The sequence below is a fragment of the Canis aureus genome, chromosome 4 (assembly GCF_053574225.1).
Source record: "Canis aureus isolate CA01 chromosome 4, VMU_Caureus_v.1.0, whole genome shotgun sequence".
Classification (NCBI taxonomy): domain Eukaryota; kingdom Metazoa; phylum Chordata; class Mammalia; order Carnivora; family Canidae; genus Canis; species Canis aureus.
The window spans coordinates 59276649-59304525 of record NC_135614.1 but is presented as its reverse complement, the minus strand read 5'-3'; the positions used below and the strand labels follow the sequence as shown (position 1 = coordinate 59304525).

At 43.3% G+C, this 27877-nt stretch overlaps 2 protein-coding genes across 7 annotated transcripts in view; one reads left to right on the top strand and one right to left on the bottom strand.

The window, feature by feature from the left end:
* LOC144312780 (uncharacterized) overlaps window positions 1-27877 on the top strand; it is a 740032-nt gene that overhangs the window by 63274 nt on the left and 648881 nt on the right. Inside the window, exons 4-6 of one of the 6 annotated variants that reach the window (XM_077895806.1) lie at window positions 6575-6679; window positions 7020-7090; window positions 24313-24850. The exons of 2 other annotated variants lie outside the window; for them this stretch is intronic. In XM_077895806.1, the coding sequence (XP_077751932.1) occupies window positions 6575-6679; window positions 7020-7022 (108 nt within the window). In that variant the 3' untranslated portion in view covers window positions 7023-7090; window positions 24313-24850. 3 more of the 6 variants (XM_077895805.1, XM_077895804.1, XM_077895807.1) reach the window with 3 other exon arrangements.
* Window positions 1-27877, bottom strand: part of GLRA1 (glycine receptor alpha 1) — an 85689-nt gene that overhangs the window by 55114 nt on the left and 2698 nt on the right. The window lies entirely within an intron of this gene.

Sequence of the window (27877 nt, the reverse complement as noted above, 5' to 3'; positions counted from 1 at the left end):
ACTCCCTTTCACTATTATTTATATTCCCCAAATGAATGAGACCATATAATGTTTGTCCTTCTCCGATTGACTTATTTCACTCAGCATAATACCCTCCAGTTCCATCCCCGTTGAAGCAAATGGTGGGTATTTGTCGTTTCTAATGGCTGAGTAATATTCCATTGTATACATACACCACATCTTCTTTATCCATTCATCTTTTGATGGACACCGAGGCTCCTTCCACAGTTTGGCTATTGTGGACATTGCTGCTAGAAACATCGGGGTGCAGGTGTCCCGGCGTTAGAACCACTACCTCTGGTGAACTTGAACGTTGGCCTTAGACTGTGAGCTACACTGAACAGAGAAGCTGGGGATGAATCTGAGAAGGGAAACATTTGATTGTTCGGATTTGCTGACCCTATGAAAGTATTTGGAAATGATGCAAATTGTTTCAGGGATTACTGCACTGTAATGCAGTGAATCAGACTCGATTGAAACAAATTGATTCATAGTAATTTCAGAAAGACCGTGAGGGCTTCAGGGACCAAGTGTTCTGTGCCTCGCCGAGAAGGCTTTGTGGCAAAAGCCGCACAGACTGGACAGAGTGCTAAACTCTCTGTCACCTTTTAGTTAGGAGATTTGTCATGCTGGGAGACTTTGGTACTAAAGCCCCTCAGTTTTGACTCCTAATGGAAAAATCCAGGAGTGGGTTTCCCAGCCAAGGGTGGGGGGATGGAGGCAGGGTGACATAGTGAAGCGAGAGCTGTGTGACTTTCCCTTTATGGCTTTCAGTTTCCCAAGCTATAAAATAAGGGGGTTAGAATAATCTCAAGGAGTCCTTCTGGCCCTAGACTGTCATTTTATTAGTCTGTAATATTCCTTTATTATTTTTTTTCTTTTTCACACATCTCATCTGGACATCTAAATTTGTCTGGACTCTTTTGGGGGAATGTGAGCATGTTTGTGACTTGGTTTTTCCCAACCCAGTCTCGAGATTTCTCTCCAATGGAACAACTCATTTTCCAGGGATTTGTTGCAAGAAAGGCCAGATCAATGCTCAGCTTCTCATTCTCCTGTTGCAACATCAATTGGAAATAGGGAATCAATATGGAGCTGTCCATCCGAATTTCAGATGAACTGGGCTTGGCAACAATACTGGGGAGAAACAGTTTTCAATTATACCCTGCATGACACCGCACCACCAAGAACCATTCTGGGTTGGCAGAGGGCATCCTCCCGACAGATTGCATCTCCTTGGTTCAACACCAGTAGAGAAGTCAGGAGGTCAAGGATGGGAAAGGGGAAGGAAGGATAAAGTGAGGTTCAGAGGAGAGACTAAGGGGCAGAGGGTAGCCAAAGGAGAGGCAGGCACACTGCAGGAGAAGCTGCAGGTGCAGGCTGAGAAGGGAGGGGAGGTGGAGTGGGGAGCAGAGTGTGCAGATGTGAAGATGCCTGAGCTGTGGCCAGTGCTATACTCAAGGGGCTCAGTGAGGACAGGGGACGAGCACTTGACTGCACATAGTGGGAGGGTGGGGGCTTCCCAGGGGGCTTTGAGGAAAAAGCCAATTTTACAGTAGAGCTTGCAGGTTGGGTGTGGAGTTGGCCTGGAAGAAAGAGGGGAGGAGGAGTGTTTTCAGTAGAAGGAACAGCATGTGTACAGTCTAGAAGTGAAAGAAATTTAGTGTGTATGAGGGAGAGAAGGAAGGGGTGGAAGTGAGAGAGACAGAGAGAGAGAGAGGGAGAGAGAGAGAGAGAGAGAAGACAATGATAAGAGGTAAGGATGAAACACATTGAGTCTCTGTGGTTGGGAGTAGTAGAGATTGGCCCCCCACTGGTCTGTGTCCTTATGGTGGATCTAACAGTTAAGGGAAGATTGCCTGTCCCCTAATCCCTTTACATTAAAAATAAGCCATCCTGGTTTCTCTGCTCTTCCTGGTTGTACTGAACTATGTGGTTTGGCCAAGCTTGAGAAATGGGCCCTTCAAAAACAACTGCAAATGAGGGGTGTCCAATTTGGCTTCTAGGCAACTTATCCTCTGAAGTGGGCTGGAATATCTAGCCATGCTTTGCCTTGGAAGGGACATTATCCAATGAGCCAGTATTTATTCTGTGCAGAAAGTACCTGGAAATCTAGTCAAATGTTGTTTGAAAGTGTGCTCTGTGCTTCCACGGGCGTTTACTCACAACACAGTTTTGAACGTCACTGTGGGTATAGCCATCGATCTATCTCTAACTTTCTTTCTTTCTTTCTTTCTTTCTTTCTTTCTTTCTTTCTTTCTTTCTTTCTTTCTTTCTTTCTTTCTCTTAAAAATATTTTATTTATTTATTCAGAGAGAGAGAGAGAGAGAGAAAGAAAGAGAGAGAGAGAGGCAGAGACACAGGCAGAGGGAGAAGCAGGCTCCATGCAGGGAGCTCGATGTGGGACTCATCCAGGGTCTCCAGGATCACGCCCTGGGCTGCAGGCAGTGCTAAACCGCTGTGCCACTGGAGCTGCCCTATCTCTAACTTTCTGTGTGCTCTCGGGCTAAATCTTTCTCATAGGTGGCCCACAGCCTCGTCGTCTGTGAGTGGCAGATTGGCATTAGATTGGGTACGATGAATGTTTTGTGTCGAGTGTCCACTCCATTCAAGGTGGTGGCTGCTTGGAGAGCAGCTCTGGGGCTTGACCCAGCAGGGAAGGTAGCTGGATCATCAGTCTGTCAAGGGACTAGATTGTGGAGTGCTAGGTCGTCTCAGTTTTGCAGGCCCTCTTGCTGTGAAATCCTGTGATCCTTCTGATGGATGAAGCACCCCCTATATGTATAAAGCGTGATGGGGGAGATGCAGATGAACATGTCACTGCCTTATAGAAAAAGCCCCTCAGGTGGGCAGAGTTTGTGTCTGTCTCATTCAGTGCTTGGCATGTGGTGGCAATCAATAATCATTTGTTGATGAATGGCCTTTGCCCCCTTGTTGCCCTCTGTTGCAGGTAGAACAGATTAGGTACATTAACAAATATCAGAGGCTGCCACCCAGCTTAGGTGACATAATTGGACTGCTATGGTGGTCCAGAGAAGACAGGCGGTGTTTAGGGGGTGGTGGGGACATGAATCAGAGAATTTTCCTGAGTTTTATTAATTTTAGCCTCTGCACTTTCAGAGAGAACCAATGTTTGCCATTGTCCACGTTGTGCATTTGGGGGAGAAAGCTTTCTTCTGCCTGCAGGCTGTCCTGGGGAAAGGAATGGGAAGAGGTACTGGGGAGCGCTCCATATCCTAGACTCCTGGGAAGAGGGGTGGCTGGCACTCTCTGGCCTTATGGACTGGACCAGTTTCCCGTCCCTGGCTCTGACTGCCAGGAACCTGGGGGTTGTTGTGCAGGGTGGCCCCTGCTGGTCTCCCTCAGCTTGGCCTGGGTTGCATCCTTAGGTCAACATCTGGCTTTTCATGGCCAGCTGTGCAATTCCAATTTTATTTGATTGCAGTGAGGGGCTTAGGCTGGCCAGGGAGTGCCTGACATCTTATTACTCTCGCTTCATGATCTGCTAAGCATCCCTGGGAGCAGAATGTCACAGTTGGCTTGCTCAGAGTCCAGTTCCCTCCAGGGACTTATGGAAAAACACTTCTTTCCCCCATCCTACCCCACCTCCCCCAGCTATATCTGCTTCCTATAAGAAAACCTTATCTGTATCAGAAAGCACAAGTATTTGAATACAATTCTGTTGTGAAGAAAGATCAAATCTTGGATCCTTGAGCTGGAAGGAACCTTGAGACTACATCTGGTTTTCCCTCTGCCCCTAGGGAAGTAGGAATCTCTAGGGATCTTTCATTTACCTTATCATTGTTTCTGGTCTGTTGCTCTGGATAACCTTCTATCTACAAACTCTTCTGCTTTATTTCATGTATCTCCACGAAACAGGCCAGCAGTAGGGCAAGGGGAGGAGGCTTCTTGGGAAATTGAAGGAGATACTCGCTCTCAGGGTTTTGGACATGCCAACCATGGGGCCCAAGAGTGAGCCCCTCTTTAAATTTGGTATCCTGGGTGCCTTGCTTGCCTCACCCTAGTCCTAGCCCAGCTATGGCATCACAGAGCCTCAAACCCAGTCCATCTAGGGTAGAATTTCCTGTAGGTAATCAAATCCCGCAGGAGAGGGAGTCTGTACTTCCCACAGCCTCTCATTTTATTTCCCAAAAGCTGTGTTTTTATTTTTCTTGTTTGGTGGCAACAAATGGCATGATATCTTTTATCTCATTTTATCCTGCCAATAGCCCAAGTGGTAAGATGTCTATCCTATTTTACAAGTAAGTCAATGAAGGCTTAAGATGTGCCCGGTGATCTAGCTGTGGACACCACATTTGCTTAAATGACATCTAAATTTTCCCTCCTCTAGCCCCTCTTCTTGTCCTCCACATGTTGGTCTCCAGGCTGGAATGACAGCAGCCCTTTGTGTTTTCTGGTTCAAGATCAACCTTCCACTCTATAGCCTTCCTTTTCTTCAGGATTGAGGGCAATCGAGGGGCCCTATAGGCAAGACCCTGAAAGAATGGTGTTTGCAAGTTTCTTTCCAGGCTCTTAATAAGTATGGTTTCCATGAAGCACAGAGCCTGGCATATGGTCAGGGCTCAATAGATGTTTGTTAAATGGGTAAGAAGCACCTGGTATCCCAGGGGAAGCAGAATTTAGCTGTGCAGATAACTGGGCCTCAGTGATGTGATTTGACTAGAGTAAAAATGACCCAAATTCTGGCTCTGATACCTTTAGTCAATCTATGAGGAAAATGCTTGATGTCCTCTGGGAAAATCCAAGGCAGGAAAATAGGAGAAGCCATCCTTTTCTTTTGAGAGCATCCACAACCCTCCCATGGGTTGACTCAGGCCAGTGGCCTAGGTCAAACCCAGGTCTGTGCATAAACCTCACATTTCTCCCCACATAGATCCCTACATACAATTTTTTTGGTTTTAATTTATTTATTTTTTATTTTTTAATAGGTATATAATTTTTTTACATATTTTTAAATTGAAGTTCAATTTGCCAACATATAGCATAACACCCAGTGCTCATCCCATCAAGTGAAGCCCTCAGTGCCCATCACCCAGTCACCCCCACCCCCCACCCACCTCCCTTACAACAACCATCTCACATTGTCAGTTCTACAACAACCATCTCACTGACTGTCCCTATATGTCTCACTTGGGTCAATTTTCCCATGCCTCTGACCATCTGTGTCATTCTGCAATCTGGTTCCATGGCAAAAGAACACTTGGCTTAAGCCTGTGGGTATCAAATAGCCCCCCACCCCAACTCTCCCATGAATTATAGTATGAAGAATCCAGGGGGATCCTTCAGAGACCTGAGTGCTAAAGAACAGGCCAATGGGGTTTGCTGTGCCAGAGTCAAAGCTCTTAGCAGGCCCTGCATAATCAGCATGCATCCCACGAGCTGGACAGGAGAGCAAATGGCTCTCATTACCTTTGATGCAGCTTTCTTTTTAATCAGATAAATCTCACTGGAAAAATATGTCTTTGCAGAGAATGGAGCTCAGGGCTTCTGGACAAAAAGTTTTGGGAGGAAAAATTGCACCAAGCAGGGTTTGGTCATTTGAGGTTGCTAAGACCTGGGAGTGTAAATATTGAGAAGAAATAATAAAAGGATAAAAACAGATAAATTCATGATATTAGCTCATGGTAGTGATAGCTCCCATTCACTTAGCACTTATTATGTGCTGGGTACTTTACATGTGTCACTGTATTTATTTATTTTTAAATTTTTATTTTTTATTTATTTATGATAGTCACACAGAGAGAGAGAGAGAGAGGCAGAGACATAGGCAGAGGGAGAAGCAGGCTCCATGCACCGGGAGCCCGATGTGGGATTCGATCCTGGGTCTCCAGGATCGCGCCCTGGGCCAAAGGCAGGCGCCAAACTGCTGCACCACCTAGGGATCCCTGTGTCACTATATTTAATCTTCTCAACAATCCTATGAAGAAGACATCATTACTTAATTTTACAGATGAGGAAGCTGATGCTTGCATTTTCAAAAATGTGGCCAAGGTTGTATAGCTTATAAGGGACCTAGCCTCTAAAGCCCACACTATTAACTATTACACTCTGCTGACTCTTCCAAGTGGTAGTGATTGCAAAATCCCTCTGAAGAGCCACTGTGGTTCATGATAAAATGTTTGCATGACTCTCAGAATGACCGATGGGAATTCCTAGAATTCTGGGAATCAGGAAGTATGGGTTGAGAACAATATGATGGATCACTCTCATACAAATAATGCTTTCCATGTATATGGCACTTCCATATATGTCACTGCATGCCCGTGACAGCATCTCCGTATACTGGTGATGACATTGAACCTCCACTGGAAGGTTGAGAGATCTGCTCAGGATCTTGGGTAGCAGAGCCATAATGTGACTAGGATCTCCAGATGTGGTCTGGGCATCCTGACTATTTGCCATTCCCAAAAGACTGGAAGGGGATGGGTGAAACCTTCTTGGCTATTCATTAAATTGTTTCTCAGAATATCTCTGTCATTAACTTGACTTTCATTTAATTTTTTTCCATCTCAGTTCACTCATCTTTAAATACAACCTGCCTTTACCACTACAGGTGTTGTTTGAATGGCCAAACGTCCCGTGCTTTTACAGATACAGTGGGAACAAGCTCTTCCTTTCAGAGGGCAGTCAGCCTTTTTCATTCACTAGGCACTTGAAGGTAATCATCCTCTCATTTGAGATACCATTAATTTATTACTTCATCTGTTTACTTATTTATCTCAAGCTATTTATGCAGTGCCTACCGTAAGTCAGGCATTTTACTAGGTTATTAAACAAAATATGAATAACGTAATAATAACAGCTGGCCCATGTTGAGTAGTTATAAAGTACCAGGGATTACACTAAGAGCTTTATTTTCAATATTTAGTCCCTAATATAATCCTATGGGTTGGGGTTCATTACTCCCATTTTACTGATGAGGAAACTGAGGTTCAAAAAGGTTAAATAACTTTTCCAGGTACACCAGACCTGACAAACTTTTCTCTTAACTTTATCAGTAGTAAATATGCCCCAGCCCTGAGTTTGCACGAACTCCCAAACTGAAAGAGGAAGTCCTTCATGAAGACACGTAAGTGCTCGAATATCTGGGCCTATTAGAAAAAAACATCACTGTTTCCTTCAAAGTCTATACTAGTTCAGGCCTGTAGTGGAAAATAAGCCATGCTGCAATGAAGCCATAGGAAATGCTTCAACAAAAAAGGGGCTATTTATCCCAGAGAAAATAGAGGTTTTCATGAGTGGAGCTTGGATGTGTGTGGCCCTCAAGCATCCAGGAGACTGATTTCAAAGGATGATGTTGAGAAAATAAACAATCTTTGCTGGGCTCTGAGGAAGAATGACTTTAAATTGTAGAAAGAGCAAGTTGGATTCAAGTCTGAAGCTGCCTTTAATCAACTGAGTGACTGGTCTTCAGAAAGAGAACACTTCACTGTGAGTGGAGAGGGTTTAGTTGAAGTGGGGATTTGTATGTAAATACGGAGTTTTCCAGAAGCTCCAGGGCTCTAATACTTCTCTAAAGAGCCCTTGTTCATTCCCCTGAATCCTCTAAGACAGGGAGCTGCAGCTCTGCTCAGTGGGGTGGAACTTCTTTGTCTCACTCAGCAGGTTCCAAAGTCTTGGGGAAGACAGAGGAAGAGGAGTCATAGAATTATAGGACTTGGTCATCTTGTACATTAAAAAAAAAAAAAAAAAAAAAAAAAAAAGACAGTTATCGAACACCTGCTGTAAGTTAATGACCGTATGTTACAGTTTTACAAAATCAGTAGGGATGATCATCTCTATCTCATAGAGAAGGAAACTGACTCAGAGGTTAGCTAGCAATAAATAGCAGATGCCATCAATGCTTGAACAGTTTCTGGGTGTCACGTACAGAGCCAAGAACTTTTCCATACAGGTTTTCTAATCTATCCAGCAACTCTAATGGAAGTAGGTACCAGTTTCTCCTTCATTTTTTAGACGAGGAAACGAGGGTGTGGAGAGCTTAAATGACCTAATAACCAAGGTGCTCTGATGGTAGAATTGATACATGACTAACTGAGGTAGGATTTTGGCCTAAGTTTTGCAGCAGCTGTTCACATGTGCTAAAACAGCTCGCTCAACTGGAATATGCTTTGTGTTGAGTTTCCACTCCTCTATGGTTCAGTATAAGCTTCTGTAAGAAACATTGACTGAGGAGAATTCAGGAGAAGACATGTCCATGAAACCCGTGGGACCCAGTGAGGGGAAAAGAAGATAGATGGATGATGAAGGAAAGACCAGGTGCCCCTTCCTGGACTGAGGATGAAGGAGGCTAATGGCTGCAGGAACGCAAGGGTCTCTGCTGAGTTTGTCTTTTCCTTTTGGAGTTTCTTTCCTTTCTACCCTGCAGGATCCTCCAGCAAGGTCACCTCTTTGTAAATCGTGCGGGAACCTTGCAGGGGGGTAGATTCCATTGCCTCCTGCTTTTTTTTTATTATTAAGATTTTATCTATTTATTCATGAGAGACACACAGAGAAGCAGAGATAAAAGCAGAGGGAGAAGCAGGCTCCCTTTGGTGAACCTGATATGGGACTTCAGGACCCCGGGATCACCATCTGAGCCAAAGGCAAATGCTCAACCACTGAGCCACCCAGGCGTCCCTGCCTCCTGCTTCTTGCTGTAGGTCTCAGAGACTGTGAGGAGAAGTAGCCCAGGGGATGGGACAAGCAGTGGATGTAGAGTCAGAAATCCTGGCTTTGACCCCTCCCCCCTTCCTTTCTTGTGTGATGTCGAGCCAGCCCTTCATCATCTTTAAGCATCAGTTTCCTCATCCATCGAGTATAGATACCTTCTGTCCTAACTTCTAAATTACTATTTGAAAACATGTTGAAAACATAAGGTGCTACCCAAGTAAGAACTCCCTTCTGAACTGAAACGGGAATGTTCCATGGACTCTGCCATCATGCTCACGCTCTGCTGTCTACTAGCTGTGTGGCCTTGGGACAAGTGACCCATCCTGTCTTTGTTTCTGCATGTGTAAAATAGGGGTAATGGTAGTTGTTGCTCCTAGGATTATTGTAAAGAATAAGTAATTCTTTCATAGTGCTTATTTTGGTACTTGGCACATTGTGAATGTCCAATACAATTTTTATTGATTCAGAGAAAGTCGGTTGATCTAGGCTCTATGATGAGGGATAAATAGATGAATTTCTAGAGGCTTCCTGTGCTTTGTGCTTGAATGTTCAAGGACCACCCACTGTCACACCTAAAGGAGCCCTCTCTGGGGATCCTTCTCCCATGCTCTTAGTAATTTATCTGTTAAGTAGTAAATTAATAGCATTACTTTGGCATTTCAATCAATAGGATTAAGATGATCTGATGGTAACAGAGTAGTAATTGCTGCTGCACAGATGGAAACTGTCCAGTGGCAAAAACCGTTTTTCACAAGCTGGCTGGCTGCCCTCAGACCAGATTCTTTCAACCCTTTAAAAAATAACATTTTCCTCTGATGATTAAAACAATAAATGTACATTGGAAAAACACAAATTGCAAAAACAAAAACAAAAACAAAAAACAACAACAAAAAAACAAACCACCTGGAAATCCCATTATCTAGATACCTACTGTTACCATATTAGTAAATTTCTTCTGGGTTTTCTTTTTTCCACTACAGATTCTAATCGGTTTTGTTTCCTGCTTTTTTTTTTTTTAACTGAAGATTCTAAATAAGCATTTTTTCTCTTGTTATTAAACCTTTAGAAACACGATTATAAATGACAGCCTATGCCAGTGTGTGGCGTTATTAGCATTCACTTAGCTATCCCTCTACTGATGGGCATTTGTATTATTTTCAATTTTTAGCTATTATAAATGTTGCTATGAAAACTCCCCTTGGTCACAAACCTGTGTTCATGTCCTAGAAGCAAAATAACTTCCCTTGGTCACAAACCTCTGTTTGTGTCCTAGAAGCAAAATTGCTGAGTCAAGGAGTATGACTATTTCTAAGGCAAAAAAATGACACCAGTGTAAAGGAGTTTCCATCTCCCCCAACCCCACAACCAGCAGGCTCCTCATTGAAAATGAGACTCTTTATAAGGTAGAGTCTGCTAGGGGCAAGGGTTGAAGGAAATGGTGAGGCACTGAAAGTTAAAAGAAGAGAGATGACCACTTCTATCTTTTTCCTTTTTCTTCATTAACTCATATTACCAAGAAGTCCTAGGCATTGGAGTGTACTAGAAGGGAGAAGGAGAGACCTTTGTGACAGCATAGTTCAGAAGTTCAATGTTGTAGGTGCAATGCGTTTCTTTTTTTTTTTTTTTTTTAAGATTTCATTTATTTATTCATGAGAGACACAGAGAGAGGCAGAGACACAGGCAGAGGGAGAAGCAGGCTCCCTGTGGGGAGCCCGATGTGGGACTCGATCCCTGAACCGGGATCACGCCCTGAGCTGAAGGCAGACACTCAACTGCTCAGCCACCCAGGAGTCCCCATTTCTTTTTTTTTAAATATTAAATTGCCCCTGCCTATGTCTTCTGCCTGTATCATACCCAATTTTTTCTTTTATCCCTGAAAGTACTTAGATATGATAAGCTTGATATGAGAGATAGGATGGCATGGTGGACTCAAATCTGCCACATAGCTATGTGATCTTGGGCAAGTCATCTAACCTCTTTAAATCTATTTCTTTATCAGAAAAAGGAGAGTAATAGTGTATTCCTAGGACTATTGGGGTGAAGGAGAAAATGTGTGTCAGATGCAGATGTGGTGCTAGACACATAGCACACCACTTGGTGTGTTAGCCATTATTACAAATAAAACTTAAATTTTCTTGAAGATTCAAACATTCTTTGCTAAAATTTTATGCCCAGTCTAGGTTACACCTGATAATCCTGAAGAACTTCAAAAAAATATAAAGACTAAAAGAGGCAGGTATGGCAGGAAATAAGGGATGTGGGCTGCGCTTCCAATCTTGGCTAATTTATTATATTCCATTGTAGGCCTTGCATTTTAAGAAGGGCATTAGCAGGTTGGAACAGGCCCAAAAAGGAACAACTGGGCTGGTAAACAAACTTGAAATTGACCTGTAAGGAATAATTAAAGACTCTGTGGGTGTTAGGCTCAGAGAAGATTTAGGCAGAGAGATCATTTTTTTATAAATCTCTGTTGGGTTGTCATGGGGAAGAGGGACTCAATAAAATAATGTTCTTGAATATTTACTGTTTGCCAGGCACTGAGTTAAGCCCTTTGCAAGCATTATGTCTTTTTTCTTCTCCCAAACACTAGACGTCATGCATATTTGTGTTCCTGTTGCACGGATGAAGAGACCGAGGCACAGATGGCGGAAGTGACTTGGTTGAGAGTGACATGACTGGGAGGTGGTAGGTAGGAATAGAACCAGATTTTTCTGAGTCCGTAGCCCAGATACCTTTTACAGCCCCCTGTCCTGTTTCAGGCGGCCAGGGAAGGCAGGTGGGACTTTCAGAGATGGAGGCAGGTGGCTGCCTGATACATGTGAGGGAAGACTGTATTGACCATTAGGGCCACCCAGTAATGGAAGAGGCAGCAGCATCAGGAGGTGGCATGTTTCTTGTCACCAGAAGTATTCACGGATAGGCTGAACTGAGCAATGGGCTGTAAGGATGAACCGGTTAAAAAGTGGACTAGATGGGGCACGTGGGTGGCTCATACAGCCTTTGGCCCAGGGCGTGATCCTGGAGTCCCTGAATTGAGTCTGGTGTTGGGCTCCCTGCATGGAGCCTGTTTTTCCCTCTGCCTATGTCTCTGCCTCTCTCTGTGTCTCTCATGAGTAAATGAATAAAATCTTAAAACAAAAAAAGAGTGGACTAAAATTGTGACTTTACTACTTACTTTATGACCTTGAAAGTTGCTTAACATTTCTGAGCCTCAGTTTCTTCTTCTGTAAGCTAGGAATACTTAATTCTAACTGTAGGATTGTTAGGAAGAGTAAAAAATTCAGATAAATTGCTTAGACAAGAACCTGGTATACAGAAGTTGCTCATTGTTATGTTAAGTGAACAGTTATCCAAGATCTTTTTCTTTGCACCTGCGTTTATGTAGTGACGCTGTCTACTCACTTCTTCCCTTGGGTCAATTCCAGATTTGGCCCGTCACCTGCAGAGTCCGTACTCTACCTCACTTCTATAGAGGCTGGGCTCTGCCAGGTTCTGCCCTCTTAGGCAAATGACAGGTTGGACTTTGAAACAGGGGCAGTGGATAAACAAAAGGAAGAATGTTTAGACTGAAATGTTGAGCAACAGAATAGATATTATTGGGAGAGAGAATAGAACCTATCACCTACTGATCAATTATTGGCGAGCCCACTGTGTGCCCAGCACCCTGCCCTGTGCATTAAGGGTGTATTCAATCAATCGGAGGTGCTCACGTCTTTGTCCTCAAGGGCCTCAAGGCCTGGGGTGGCTCAGACAGCTCTGCAAACTGGAGAATAGGACTGAGTGTCCCTCTGTGCTAACTCCTTTGGCACAGGGCTCTTAGGGAAGGGATGCTTAGAGGCAGGAGGTTGGAGAAGATGACCTTGAAAGATCTCTTGGTAGCCTGGGATTTTCTCTGTTTGGTGGTTCCCAGGATTGCATCCTTGCAGGCACGATGTGATAATGTTGCAGCTCTAGCTCCTTTGGGCACACTCTCTAGTTGCTTCCCGGGGACATCCCTCAGAACCTGGGAATATGCTAATCATTGTTGTCCATTGTCAGGCCCAGAGGAGGAGGGGCTGCCCTCCTTCCTAGACCCAAGAACCAGGCACCCCCCCTCCCATTTGCCTCCCTGGGCTGCTTCAGGGTCCTGTTCTTCAGACATCTGCCCTGGCCCTCCCCTGCCCAGCCATGACTCCCACGGGGGGGAGGGGGGAGAGGCATTGGAGCTGACTGCCTGAGGATAAAGCTTTTATTGCTATAATTCTTGATACGAGAGTCCTTTCTTCTCTTTCAACAAGAAGGCAGACTCCAACTAATTTAGGAAATGCCTGTTGTTTTTCTTCCCTTGTTTCCTCCCCCTTTCATCATTCCTCCTTAGCATTTGCCTCTTTCCTTCCCTTCTTCCCCTCTAGTTTTCTACCTTCCTCCTTTTCCTTCATTTGTTTCTGAATCCTAGAATGAGGGAGCTGAGAGAGATCTTTAAAGTCAGCTAGTCCAGTCCACTCATCCACTTACAGAGGAGAATACTGGGGTCCAGAGGCGGGCGAGACTCACCCAGGATGGTCTTGGTTGAACCCGGGCGAGATTCTTCCCTCTTGATTACTCTGCTTGTCTCCCTTTTTCCCCCCACCCCTACACCTTGCCCCCTCTTTTATGTCTTGCCCCATATTATTTCTTATTCTCTTTTGTCTCTTCATGAATCCATGGTGACAGATGGAAAGGAAATTAGGACTTTGGGTGGCAGAACTGAGGGAACTGTTTCATCAAGTTCTCCCCACCTCCTTTCCTAACTGGGAAGGGCTATGAATGGGGGTGAGTCTCTCAGTTTTCTTCTTCAGAGACTCCCTTCCCTCCACTCTGCCCCAACACACCTCTGGAGAGGTTTGTCCAATGTCTTTCTGCATATGAAGACTTTGGACTGGATTGGCCTCAAGGTGTCCCAGATTGATAGAATCACTGCTTTGGCGTACTCATGCACAAAATAGGGGTGGTAATGATACCTACTTCATAGAGTTGCTTTACAGATTAAAAAGTTAATGCATATGGAGCTTTCAGAAAAGTTCCTGGCATATAGTAGACTCTAAATACATGTTATTTGATAATATTATAAACATCATTTATGGGATCCCTGGATGGCTCAGTGGTTTAGCACCTGCCTTCAGCCCAGGGCGTGATCCTGGAGTCCCGGGATCAAGTCCCACATCGGGCTCCCTGCATGGAGCCTGCTTCTCCCTCTGCCTGTGTCTCTGTTTCTCTCTCTCTCTCTCTCTCTCTCTCTGTCTCTCATGAATAAGTAAATAAAATCTTAAAAAAAACCTCAAACATCATTTAGAGGAATTTCTGTTCATAAGACAAAGGATTGGGAGTCATAGATATTAGAACCTGAGAAGGGAACAGAAAACTATGAATACAGTTTCAATAGATACTTGCTGGTAACCTTGTCCCCACTGTGCTCTGTCTGCTGAATGCACCACTTTTTACCCAAACATGCCTTCTTTCCTCCAGCTATTTGAATTCATTTAACAGCCATGTCCATGACTCACACTGAGAAGCTGTTTGAGATTTAATGATAGTTAGGCATTGCTCAGCACTGAGTGTCACTCTTTCTGATGTTTTCCATCTACCCCAATGGCAGTGTGAAAGATGAAATGGTAGAGTCCAGCATACTTTAAACTCAAATTGCCCACATATTGTATGACAAGTTTTGCCCAATTCATAATGTTTTTTTAAATTTTATTTTTTGTACATTTTTAATTGGAGTTTGATTTGCCAACATATAGTATAACACTCAGTGCTCATCCCATCAAGTGCCCCCCTCAGTGCCCGTCACCTAGTCACCCCTTCTCCCTGCCCACCTCCCTTTCCACTACCCCTTGTTCATTTCCCAGAGTTAGGAGTCTCTCATGTTCTGTCACCCTCACTGATATTTACCCTTAATTTTATTTCTTAGCTTAACAAAAACTACTAGCATTACAATGAAATTGCTAAATTCTAGTACCTAGTAAAAGAAAATTCATGATAAGTAAAATTAAAGAAAATTATCCTGTACCATTGAAATTTGTCTTGCACACTATCAGTGGAACAATCTTTAGGTTTAAGGGGAAAATGTCTTAGTGAGAAGAGACATAGAGTCCTCAGTCCTTGTCTGGGCTGGGCATTAATTCACAGTGGACTTTAGACAAATCTCTTTCCCTCTGGCTTCTGTTCCTCCCTGGGAATTGAAAGGATTGGGTCAGTTAATTCTTTCCATCTCTAAGTTTTTTTTTTTTTTAATGACCAGGAGGATTTTATGAAATTACAAAAAGAATTGGGTAGGGCTTCAGTATCCTGATGAAAATATGTTGCATCCATCACTTGTTCTGAAGCTCAAGTCTATAACATAACTCTGGCCTCTCATTTTCCAATAACATCTTACTTCTAGCACAGTGATGGGGGGGGGGGAGGAAGAAACTTCCATTTGCTCAGAAAATCCCTCCAAACACACCAAACAGTCTTTGCCTCTAGGCTCATTTTCATTTGGAGAAACCAATCAACTGGGCACTGGTTCAGACCACTCCAAATGTCTTTTTTCCCCTACCTGGTACGTGTGTCTCTTATTTAGGTGGGCTCCAAGTTTGATTGTGTTCCCATGCTCTCTGACAACCTCTTTTGACAAAATATATTTTTTCAGCTTTCAAAAGTAATATATATTGTAAAACATTCAAGCATTACCAAAATATTTAATGTAGGAAATAAAAGTCCCCCATAGTCTCATTCTCAAGAGATAATAACAACTATAAACAGTTTTGGGTCCATTTCTCTAGACTTCTTTTTCCCTATACGAGAACAATAAAACATTAAAAAAATAAAAATGGGTTCTTACTGTACATACTGTTTTGCTACTTGCTCTCCACGCTCCCCCTCCATTTTAATCTTTTGTCCTGGATATTTTTGACTTTTCTGCATGGAATGAGGTCACCTGCCTGTGGAACTTATTGGCCTTGAGATTTTGGATGAATCATTGCTCCTCTCAGAGTTTCAGTTTCCTCATCAGTAAAAAGAAAAGGGCTTTCCTCACCTGCACATCTCCCTATGATATGTCTTTCTTTTTAAAGATTTTTATTTTAGAGAGAGAAAGAGAACACAGTAGGGTGAGGGGAAGAGGGAGAGGGAGGGAGAGAATCTCAAGCAGATTCCCTACTGAGCACTGAGCATGGAGCCTGACACAGGGCTCCATCTCGTGACCCTGAGATCATGATCAGAGCCAAAATAAAGAGTTGCATGCTTTGTGGACTGAGCCACTCAGGTGTCCCCTGCATGATATAAGTCTAAGGGAGTTGGTGTTTGCATGTGCAAGTATAGGCAGCCTGGGGTGGATTCCAGTAGACTATTCTCTGTCCCATCATCTGATTTACTCAGGTTGTAGTTGTGCTCATGACCTGAAAATCTATAGTTTCTCAAGTTGTTTGTTTATAGACCCCTCTGGAAGTTAAGCTGCATGAGAGCAGAGACTACATATGTTCTGTTCATCACTGTATCTGTCCCCAGAACTTGGAACAATTCTGGCTTATAGTAGGACTTCAAGAAATATTTTTGGGATCATGAGCAAATTGCCCACTCTCAGCTGGGATTCCAGTTGATAAAAGGCCCCTTGGGAGGGAACAGGACGGAGCAGGACTGGGCTGAGCCTGGTGACAGTAGATGGCTGGCCCTCGCAGTGTCCTTGAGCTCCCCATCCTCCTACTTGCCTGTTCTGCAAGCCTTCTCCCTCTGCCTGCAATATTCTCTCTTGGCACTTGCTGCCACCTGGTGAATTAGTCATTCATTGTGGCCCAGTTTAAGTGTCCTGACTCCTTCAACTTTGTGCTGTCTCCCCACCTCTAGGTAGAGTTAATCAGACTCCTCTTTATGTTCTCACAATGCTCTGCACCTATTCCCTTTCAGTAATAATAGTCATCATGGCTTTCCTGCTTTGCGTGGTCTCTGTGTGCCACATGTATGTCTAACAACCTATATACCATCTCCCATTTAATCCTTAGGATGATTTTTTTTTAGGTGTGGGGGAGTGGATACTAATCATTGCCATTTTACAGATGAGGGAAACTGAGGCTTAGGAATCTTAAAAATAATCTCTGTCCAGGACATACAGGTATCAAGTGGTATAACCAGGATTCCAGAATATGTCTGACTGATTCATAAGAGTTTTTAACTGCTGGATCTTCTCTGAGACAACTTAATTAAAGAATTATGCAATGACAGATGGAAAGACCCATAGTCTTTACACAGTCCAGTCTTATTATAGGGATGGAAAAACTGAGACTCAGCTACAAAGTTAGAGCAGGAATTACAGGTGAAGGAAAATCTTGTTCTCATCTCCAGGATGTTTGATTTTGAGGCAACATGGGGGTTACACCTTTTATTGAATCTTGTCACCCTCTTTTCCAGGAAGCCTAGCTTTTTTTTCAAAATTTTAAAATTTTTATTTATTTATGATAGTCACAGAGAGAGAGAGAGAGAGGCAGAGACATAGGCGGAGGGAGAAGCAGGCTCCATGCACCGGGAGCCCGACGTGGGATTCAATCCCGGGTCTTCAGGATCGCGCCGTGGGCCAAAGCCAGGCGCTAAACCACTGCACCACCCAGGGTTCCTGGAAGCCTAGCTTTTTATGTTCCAAGGCCTATTCAACGGAATCCTCCAAGCCCCTTCTCTCTAGATGTGATGCAGTCTTTTCTCGGCTCCTGTCAAGAGTTTTTCTTTTCTACTAAATGTTTTAGGTCACACCAAGTAAACTATCTGTGATGAAGTTCATGCTTTCTGCATAATTGAAAACCATTTTAGGAAGTTTGTCTTGTCCCTATGGAAGGGGCCTTTCTGCAGACCTGGGTCATGGTGGGAAGCAGCTTCTTGATCTGTATTGGCTCAGATGTTTTGAAAGGCCTAGGGTTTGAACACGCTCATCTAGATGGCAAGGATAAAGCTGAGCAACTCACTGCAATGGCTACTGAGCCTGGGCTGAGCTGCCATGTCCTGCTCATTCTCACTGTGACTCATGTCTTGGAGCAAAAAGGGGTCACAGTGAGACACAGGAGTGCTTTGGGGTTGGCTGGTTGGAAGCCTTCCGGTCTTGGGCTTCTGCAGAGCCAAAAAGAAGATTCTGGGAGCAGGCATGTGGGGACCAAGCAATTCAATTCAACAAGCACTGAAACCTGATATACATGAACCACAGGGACAATGCTATGTATGAGGAAGGAATAGAACAAGTTGAAAACTCTGGGAAGCACCAGGGGGTGTGTTTTTGTCTTCTTGTTGTCCTTCCACATGTCCCACAAAATTCATTACGTTTCTAGACTTTTAAGGGCTTACAGTCCAATAGGGAAGTTAGAAGGGCACTCAAATGCACAGAAGGCCACTGTGAGTAACCTGAGTGCTAAGGGTCATGCCTACATCTCCAAGGGGACTTAGGAAAGAGAGTCTATGGCCAGTTGGGGGATGGTGGTCCAAGGGCTGCCTCACAGAGGAAGTGAGGCTAGAGCTGGACCATGAGGCATGGATGGGATCTCAGAGATGTGGAGAAGGAATTGCCATTCGTTAAGGTCTTATGTGCAGTGTGGAAAAAGTGCATGAAAGATAACTTCATTGATCTATTGGTGAAGTTCTTATCTTTAGTTTTTAAGATGAGGAACTGGAAGCTTCAGAAAGGTTGAGTGCACTGCCAAGATCATACAGCAAGGAAGTGACAGAGGCAGGATTCAAAGTCAAATTAACTAGAATTCAGAGCTGGTTGGTATGGCTTTCAGGGCAAAAATGAGGGAGAGTTTTTTTTTTTTTTCCCTAGATCTACGGAGGGATAGGGAACAGTATGAGGACAGTATAGGGATGGGAATAACAGGTATACTGCAGAGACCAATGAGAAGCTCAGTTTGGGCTGGAATTTGGTTTGTGTGAAGGAAAAGAGCTGGACATGGAGGTGGAAGCTATACGGTGAAAGGCAGAATTGTGTCCTGCTAAAACTTGGCAGGCTCAGCAAAGGGCAGCACAAATGCAGAAAGGAATGAGATAAATCTGTATGCACACTGGCAACGTATTAGTGAATGAAAAAAGGAAGTTGCAGAGCATGGTGTTTAGTATAATTTCATTTTTGTAAAATAGAAATGGCTCACTAGAGTAACATGGCGGTTAAAGTCCATCTGAAGCCAGACTGCTTGGATTTCAATCCAGCATTGCCATTTCCATGGTGGGTAACCCTAGGAAAATTATTTAACCTCTCTGTTTCCTCGTCTGTAACCTCATCTATACAATGAATGAACAATGCTTTATAGGAGTGCTCTGAAGCCTACGTGGCTTAATACCAATTCAGCTTTTAGAAAGATGTCAGGCACATAGTAAGCACTCATGTTTTTGTCATTATGTTATTAAAATAATCTTGAATGCTGAATATCAAACTGTTAAGTGATTTACCCTAGGGGGTAAGACTTCTGTGGATTTTAGTTTTAATCATATTTCCCTATGTGGTTTAAATATTTTATAACAAACCTGTAATGCTTATAATGTAAACAAACCAGCAAGTTTATTTCAAGAGTTGATATTAGGAGACTTTGTTTTTATTGTATTTTTTCTTCTATTAGCAGCAGACCTGCTATGGATACACTTGGAGAAGTCTCTGGTGTCACTCAGAGAGCTCTTGAAAATGGATGTGTGAGAGAGCAATGATCGGGCTTCCCACAAACCAGGCCTGGAGTGCCGCTCATGATTAAAGGAGAGCTGGCCTAGTCCTTGCTTCCTGTCCCCATTCTGCTCCTGCCATCCTTATCTGGCCCAGGCATGGTTTCCCAGACTAGAGATGTTCTGAGAAGCCCTTGACCATGCTTTGGGAATGGCAAATCTCGAGCCTATGGTGAGACCTCCAATGCTGGAGCTTGGGCTGCCTCTCCAACCTCCTTCCCTGGAGATTGGAGATAAAGGGAAACTGAGTATTCTCAGTCTTGTGTGTTTGTGGATTAGGAAGCAAGGCTTTGGTTTGAGGACTAAGGACTGACAATTAAAAAGATTTTTAGGGGCCCCTTCATGTCTCAGTTGATTAAGCATCCGACTTTTGATTTTGGTTCAGGTCATGATCTCAGGGTCATAAGATTGAGCCCCAAGCCAGGCTCTATGCTGAGTGTGGAGCCTGCTTATGACTCTCTCTCTCCCTCTGCCCCTCCCTGCCCCTGCTCACATACACACTCTCTCTCTCTCTAAAAAATTTTGAAAAAAAAAATGTGGGCCACAGATTATGCTGCCTTTCTTCTCAGCCTCCCAGCCCATGCAGAAATTGTCTTACAGAACCCTCAACAGCTCTTTCAATTAAGCACTTTTGTTCATAAGGCAAGGCAGATGAAGAAGAAAGGTATTGTAGTGACCTGTGTGCCCTTAGAGCCCTCGCCACATCCCTCTGTGATGGGGGTGGGAGTTAGTGCCATTCCCCTCTTATGAGAAGGGTGGAGATTGAAAACTCACATCTGATTATAGATGTACATTAACTTTATGATTATCTGGAACCATCTGAAAGAGATGAGCCCTTGGTTATCTAGAGAGGGAAATTAATGTCTTTGCTACCTTTGTCTTCATCCGGTTCGGTCCTCTCTTTCCTCCTCCTTAGTTCATTCTTGGAGTAATAATATCAGTGCAATGACTAAGAGAATGTTTTCTGGAGTTAGCCTAGTTTTGAATCCTGACTTTGCCTCTTACTGGTTGTCTTACCTTGGGCAAATTACATAACCTCTTTATGCTTCAGTTTTATCAACTGTAAACGGGAATATAATAGCACTCATGTCTGAGGATTTTTGTAGGGTTATGAGATGAAGCACATGATGTTGTGAGCACAGGACCTGGCTTTCAATAAATGCTCAATAAATAATAACAACTATTATCAGTGCTTTGTTGCAGCCCAGCTTGAGAGGGAGCATCATGAGGAAGGAAGAAGGGAAGATTTGGGAAGAAAGGAACATTAGCCTGCAGTATCTATTCGCATAAAAGATGCACATACTCTGTGCCCTAGCAATTTCATTTCTTGTTCTTGTTATCTGCCTGGAAAAACATCACATGTGTTCACAAAGATGTTGGTACACTGAGATTATTGTAGCACTGATGGCAGTGGAAAATTTAGAAGAAAGTATAAATACCCATCAGTAGGGGGATGGCTGGAAAACAATGGGATACACATAACATTAAATGCTCTGCAATAGTTAAAAGAATGAGGTGGAGCTGTATGCCTCAACAGGTAAAGCTTCCCAAGACATGGTGATATGTGAACAAAACAAATTGCAGAATTATATAGGCAATATGATTCCTCAAAATAATAAGATATATATTTCAATAGTTGTACACATGTATGTATGTACCCATATACACATACATATATGAATAAAAATTATCAAGTACAACACCCCTTAAAGAAACAAAAGCTGGGACAGACCTGGAGAGCCTATCAAAAGGGATTCTTAGGTTGAAGTCTAGTATTAGATTTTTAAAAAGGAATGTATTCATATATTGTATCATTAAAAATGATCAAGAACAGAGAAAGAACTACCTATCTGGCTAAGAATCAGAGCAATATGGCTGTCAAACTAAAGGCTTGATGGAAATTCCCAGCTCTTCTCTTGTAGGCTTCTTTCCATCCTCCCACTGTGGCCCACCGGCAGAAGGTGGGGCTGTTTGCCTTAGAACTGTACCAGCTCATTGGCCTGCAGCTTTAGGAATTTTATATATATGTGTATATATATATATATATATGTGTGTGTGTGTGTGTGTGTGTATATATATATATATATATTCTTAGGCAAGTCACTTTTCCAAATCTCAGTTTTCTCAACTCTAAATGGGGATAGTAACCACTGTCTTGTATTTATTTTTTAAGGTGACTGGGATGCTACCATGGGATTGTGAGTGCGAAACACTCAGCAAACTGTCAAGTGCTCTTGTAAGAGAGTGCTGCAAGTCTGCCTGGCAGCCAGGGTTGCTGCGGCTGTGCCGCCTTTCTCTGGAGCTGGGCAGTGTTGCAGAACTGAGCACATAGCAATAAACACGCAGCTCTCAAAGGCCGAAGATCATAGCAGTTACTTTTTTTTTTATTTTTTTTAATTTTTTTTTTTTATTTATGATAGTCACAGAGAGAGAGGCGCAGAGACATAGGCAGAGGGAGAAGCAGGCTCCATACACCGGGAGCCTGATGTGGGATTCGATCCCGGGTCTCCAGGATCGCGCCCTGGGCCAAAGGCAGGCGCCAAACCGCTGCGCCACCCAGGGATCCCCAGCAGTTACTTTTTTTGATGAATAAGATAATAATGTGCTTTGTGGAAAGGATAAAAAGTCTAAGAAGGCAGAGAAGAAGGAAGGACTGAGGTTAGACAGGTGGTAGCATGGGGCAACAGCCTCTGAACATCTGGGAGTCCTAAACAATACTCTAGTTATGTTGGGTTGACAGTGCAATGTGTGCAGGGGTGCTGGTCAGTGAGGTTACCCTTGGAGCGAGAAACCACAGATCTCCTTCTGATCACCTTGGTCTATCTCCTCCATCAATTCTGATAGATTCTCACTTCTGTGTCCTAGGGCCCCCTGCGGCTGGGATTCAAAGCATGGTCCTCAGGTGCCCCTTCTCTTTACCCAACATCATGACAGGAATTCCCAGCTGTGTAAATGAGAGCTCTTGTACTAGGACCTTAAGGCCCAGGCCCCCAGTTTGAGAATGGGGATAGCTCTCTGAGGAACCCTTCTTGTGGTGTGTGTCTGTGTTCATGAGGGAGGACAGTGTGTGAGAGTGCCAAATGAAGAAAATGCAGTGGTAGAGTTGAGGGCACACAGCCCTGAGAGATGACACGCAGGGCGATAAGTTTGGGGATGAATATAATTATGTAGGACTTGGGGAGCTCCGCTATTTCACTCTATAACCTTAAGGAAGTCATTTGTTCTCTCCTCATCTGCAAAATAGAAGGGTTGATCTATGTCAGGGGTCCCCAGCCAGAATCATTTAGAGCCCTACTATTGAAACCTTTGGTCCATGGAAGCATCAGCATCACCTGGGAGCTGTTAGAAAAACAGACTCTCAGGCCCTACCCAAGACGAATCAGCAGCTAAATGAGGTTCTCAAGTGGTTCATACTGAAGTTTAAAAAAGCACTGATTTAGAGACTCTTGCTAACATTATGAGTTTCTGGGTCCCCCGCCTGAGAGATTCTGATTCAGTAGTCTAGTATGGTGGCAGGAAACTAGATGTTTGACAAGCCCCTCACAGCTAGATTTGAGAGCTATTGAATTATAGAACTGCCTTAAGTCTCCCTGATTCTGTTGGTACTTAAAATGCTCAGAAGGAACGTGTGATTGTCTCAGGGTGAACGGGTGGGAAATTGAGGACTTTGCCATGAAGGGAGCAAAGGCTTATAGCCTAGGTGCCTGTGGGTTCCCCAGTATGCGAGGCAAGAGAGAACGCTGCCCATTTCACGGCTGGGATTAATGACTGTCAGCAGCTCCCTGTTAAGACGGTAAACTCATTTAGCAACGGACACTGAAAAACAGCTGAATCCAAAGGCAGAGAGTGGTAATCTAATTGCACTGAATTAGCCTCGGGAGACTCGGACAATATCAACTTCAGAAAACCACAAAGGGCTCTTTTATAAGGAGTTTCAAAAGCTTTGGGGCCTCAGCACCCCTCATCAGGGCTTACATTACAAAGCATAGGCACTGTGCGGATAAGCCCCTCTCCTCAGCATCCCAGGGTATTGTTCCCTTCCAATGTGCTTTCTGAATGAATTTGCTGGCTGGCCCTATGGTGTTTTCAGTTGTGTGTTAGGCTTAACAGAGGCTTGGTTCAGGAGGGATGGCTGGAGTTCAGGGTTGAAAGACCTTCAGCCATACAGGCCACCGTGCCCATGGACTTGTCTGCAGACCGGTGCACTACCTGGTGGTCTTTCTGGCTCTGATATGTTCTTATTCTGAGGTCCTTCTCATTTCTTAAAACCCGCCTCTTACATAACCAGGTGATTTCCTTTTAATAATCCTTTGTTGCATCGTGTGTGTGTGCGCGCACGCGTGTGCGTGATCATTTCCCAATTTATTCATCACCAATCCATTTTGAAGAAGGAAATGATTTGAGTGAATGCGTGTTTGTGGCACAACCAGAGAGCTTACAAAGATCGTATCGTAATTTGGGGGTCAGGAAAGGAGGGAATAGAAGTATTGTGAAGATTTGTCTCTGACCTGCATTCATTGACTTTAATGCAGAAAATTATAAACCTCAATCTACAAAAGCAGCTTGAATTTCTTCTACACCCTTCCTGGGAGGTGGATTTCTCTGCTTTCATACCTCCAGTGACAGGGACCTTTACTACCACCGAGGTAGCCCATTGCACCATTTGACAGATCCGTCATTAATTTCCAAATTACATTGAACTAGAATGTGAGTGTGTACATTAAAATAATTATCCATCAATTTGCTCCATTTCTTCTCTTGGAGCTATATAGAATAAATCAAATTTAATGTTTCCCAAATGGGGTCCCTGGATACCTAGGGGGTTCATGAAATAGTAATGAGGATTCAGATTTCATTTTAAACATTTCAGAGACTCTAACAAATTGCATATTTACTTCTGACAAAGCTCTATGGAGTCACTAAAAAGCATCACATGTCTCTACTTTTGTTTTCTCTTAGGTCAACTCAGGGTGGTGACGTCGCTTATCCCATAATGTTCAGAGTTCCTGACAGTTATGTATGCCTTTGATTAATAAAGATGAGGAAAATAAGTTAATGACAAGTAGGCTTTGGCAAACAAAATTTTAGAAACAGATTTTATGGGGGAGGAAGAAACCCAAACAAAATCCCTGGTGAAAGTAGAGAAGTTTTTGGTCTCTTTCTTATGCCACTCTTCGGATCTATGGGGATACTAAATCAAGCACCCTGTTTTTTCATCATCCAAAGCACTTCCTGGGGAAACGGACATATTTATGCGATTTTTCAATAATTGTATCTAGAGTGGGATAACCCTCCAGAGTGAAGTTGCTTAATGAGGTCCTCAATTCTTTCAGACTTTTGAGCCTGAATATGATGCAACATTGCTATTTCTTATAACTGTTGAAATATGCCACAATATTTGTAAGCAAAACTTCTGTCATGGAGGATATTGGAAGAAGATAATCCTTAACTGGCACAGTTAAAAATGATTTTGGAGAGTGATTTGTTGATTCCTTTCATTTTACAGCTGGGGAAACTGAGGGCCAGAAAGGTCATGGAACCCTCTCAAGGTCATGCCACTGGCTAAATTCTGGATCCCAGGTCTCATGCCCTTTGGGCCAACGCCGCTTTTCCTAAAGCAGCAGAAAACCTGCAGAATAGCATCAAGATGGCCAGGCAGGAGACAGTGCCATCCATCTTAAAAATCATTCTGGCTTCTGCCAGCTGATGAAGGAAATAAAGTTAATGACGCCCACATAAATGTGATGCTGTCGCAGGACGCGTACACAGGCTGTCTAGAGAGGAGCTCTACGGGCCTTCTGAAGGAGGAAAAAGGCTTTTAATGTAGCTTTAAAGGGAGCAGTGTCTCTCCTCTCTGCAAGGACAAGGACTGTGGCATCTGTTACCTTTGTCCCCTCCGCAGAGTGCCTAGCTTTGGACCAGGTGCATACATACATGATAAATAAATGCCTGGTGAAGAAAAGAAGGCAGTGTCGGCACTGAGGCAAATTCAGTTTGAGCCTTTGTGGGTACGGGCCTCTGTCTTTTATAAAGACCTTACCCCAGATTGGAGGGCACTTAAAGGTGCTGGAATCAGTCATTTGAGTTGATTGGTGAGCAAATTGAGTTCCCATGATGCAAAGAGACTTGTCAAAGCCATGCTGCAGGATAGGAGCAAAGCTGACTTTAGAAGGGGAGAGGTGGTTTTCAAATCATAGCCTAACTACTCTCTCCACCGCACCACATTTGCCACCTCTTTCATAACAAGTTGGTCTCAAGAATAAATTTCCTAAATATCCCCAATAGGTCATTACCAGTTTTGCAAATATGCAGAAGCTATGTGTCAATTCATAAATCTATTTACCAGCCTAAGGTCCTTGTCTAAACTGTCCTTTGGGAATAAAAGACTTGATGTTTTCTTTTCTCTTACTCAACATTCCTAAGCTCCCAGAAGAGGGTAGACTGACATTTTGATTGGCCCTGGTGCAAACTTGCCCAAGAAACTTCTTTCCTTAGGAGAAAATCCTTGGCCCATTTCAGAAGCTCTTAGATACTTTTTGCAGTGCCCACAATACAGTGGGTAAGATTTGAGGGAAAATACAGTTATGCTACCAGGAGGAAAGATCGAGATGGTTATCTGCCCCTCTTGGCCAGCGTGGAGACTGAGAAACCAGACAGGCCACCTCAAAGGAAGACTCATTCACCCTTCAACTTGGTGGTTTTCCAGGACCAAGATATGAAACAATATTTTTTCCATGTTCCTTTTGACCCTAGTGTGAATAGAGACATCTTTCCTTCAAGGTTTTAGTGACCTTTCTTAGTAAATGAGTGCCATATTCAGCACAAAACCCTGTGCAAAGAAGCATCTACTGGGGTGGCAGATGGAAGTGGCACATAAAGAAAAGCTGATCATCTTTTGGGAAAACCACCCATCTATTAGGCTTAGTTCATCTCCTATACCTTTATTCCCAGTGCAAGCATAAGCTAGGTCCCTTTTTGTTTCATTGGGGTACTTTGTGTGTTTCATAAGGGGCATTTTCTCAAGGAAACTAGACTTTTCTCCTCATTATAATTAGTATATCAGAACAGCAGATTAAATATTTGGTCATTCTATACCAGTGGTTCTCAACTGCAGATAATTTTTGCACCCCAACCCTCACCGCAGGATTTTTGGCAATGTCCGTAGACATTTTTGATTGTCATGATGCGGGGGCAGGAGTGCCACTGGGGCCATGGTACTGCTAAACATCTTACACTGTGCAGGACAGCCCTCCTAATAAAGATGATACAGTTCAAAATCTCGATAGTGTTGAGACTGAGAAACATGTTATATGCTATAAGTCTATTTGAATAGAAGATAAAAAATGTTGGGGTCTTCCTGGTCCCTTCCAGCCATAAGCCACTGGAAGGGCTCTGGGAATCAAAGCAAGTTCCCTTTGGCTTGAAAGGAGGTTTGAAAGGAATGTGCTTCTACCATAAAAAAAAACAACAACAACATATCTTTGCCTATTATTTTTGACTAGTCTGGATATAAAGCCTCATCTCCGACTGAAAATAAAGAGACAAAATTTAGGTTATTGAATCCTAGAATGTCACTCATGGAATTTTAGAACCATAGGCTTTTAAAATACCAGAACAGGAACTTCAGCCAAATCACCTCATTTTACTTATGGGGTCATAGTTGATGAGCACTGCAATGCTGTGTGCCTCCCAGTACCCTATATCTCTCTCCCCCAAGCTCTGTCTAAGGCCTCAATTTGTTCTGTGTTGGCACCATCTGATATTTCTGGCTCACTTTGATTGTTATTTTGTTTTACCATCATTATTGCCATTTTGCTGCTTACGTACTGAGCCAGCGGTACTTCTGTTATTGATGGCCTTTCCTTTTCTAGCCCCTAGACTTCCCCAACAAGGTGAGCAGCTGGCATCATTTAATCTGAGGAGTACCTGGGTGCCTAAGATGCTTGGACTGGCTCATTCCAACACAGGTACCTGTCCCCTGGGGGAGAAAGAGTTATTCACATGGAATCTGCTAGGGAGCTGCCTATCTCTATTTACCCCCACATACAATTCTATTGAGTCCCCAGATTTTAGTGCTTCTGTATTTTCACCTAAAATTTAAAAAATGAGAGAGTTAGAAATGAAAGTACCAATTACACAAAGACAATACTTTTCCTCCTTTTAACCTTTTTTTCCCCATCTCTCTGAAAAATTGCTAAGGGTATTTCTCTAGTTCAATTGCTAGTTTTATTATTTTATGTTTCAGAACATTTCTGAAACAACATTTACTCCTCAGATGATGTAGCCATTCCTATATTTTGAAAGTGCAGTAGTGCCAACCCCTTCCCAGCTCTCCAGAGTCATGACTCTTCTTTCCTTATAAACACAGAATCCCATATACATTGTAGCTTAGATATGCCTTGACACACGTAGAGGAAGGAGATGTAGAGTGAGGCTTCTTGACGGGCCACCACCAGTTTACTTAAAGAATTAACACGGTGGATTCATCACATTATGAAAATGATTACAATGCAAACCTTTTAGA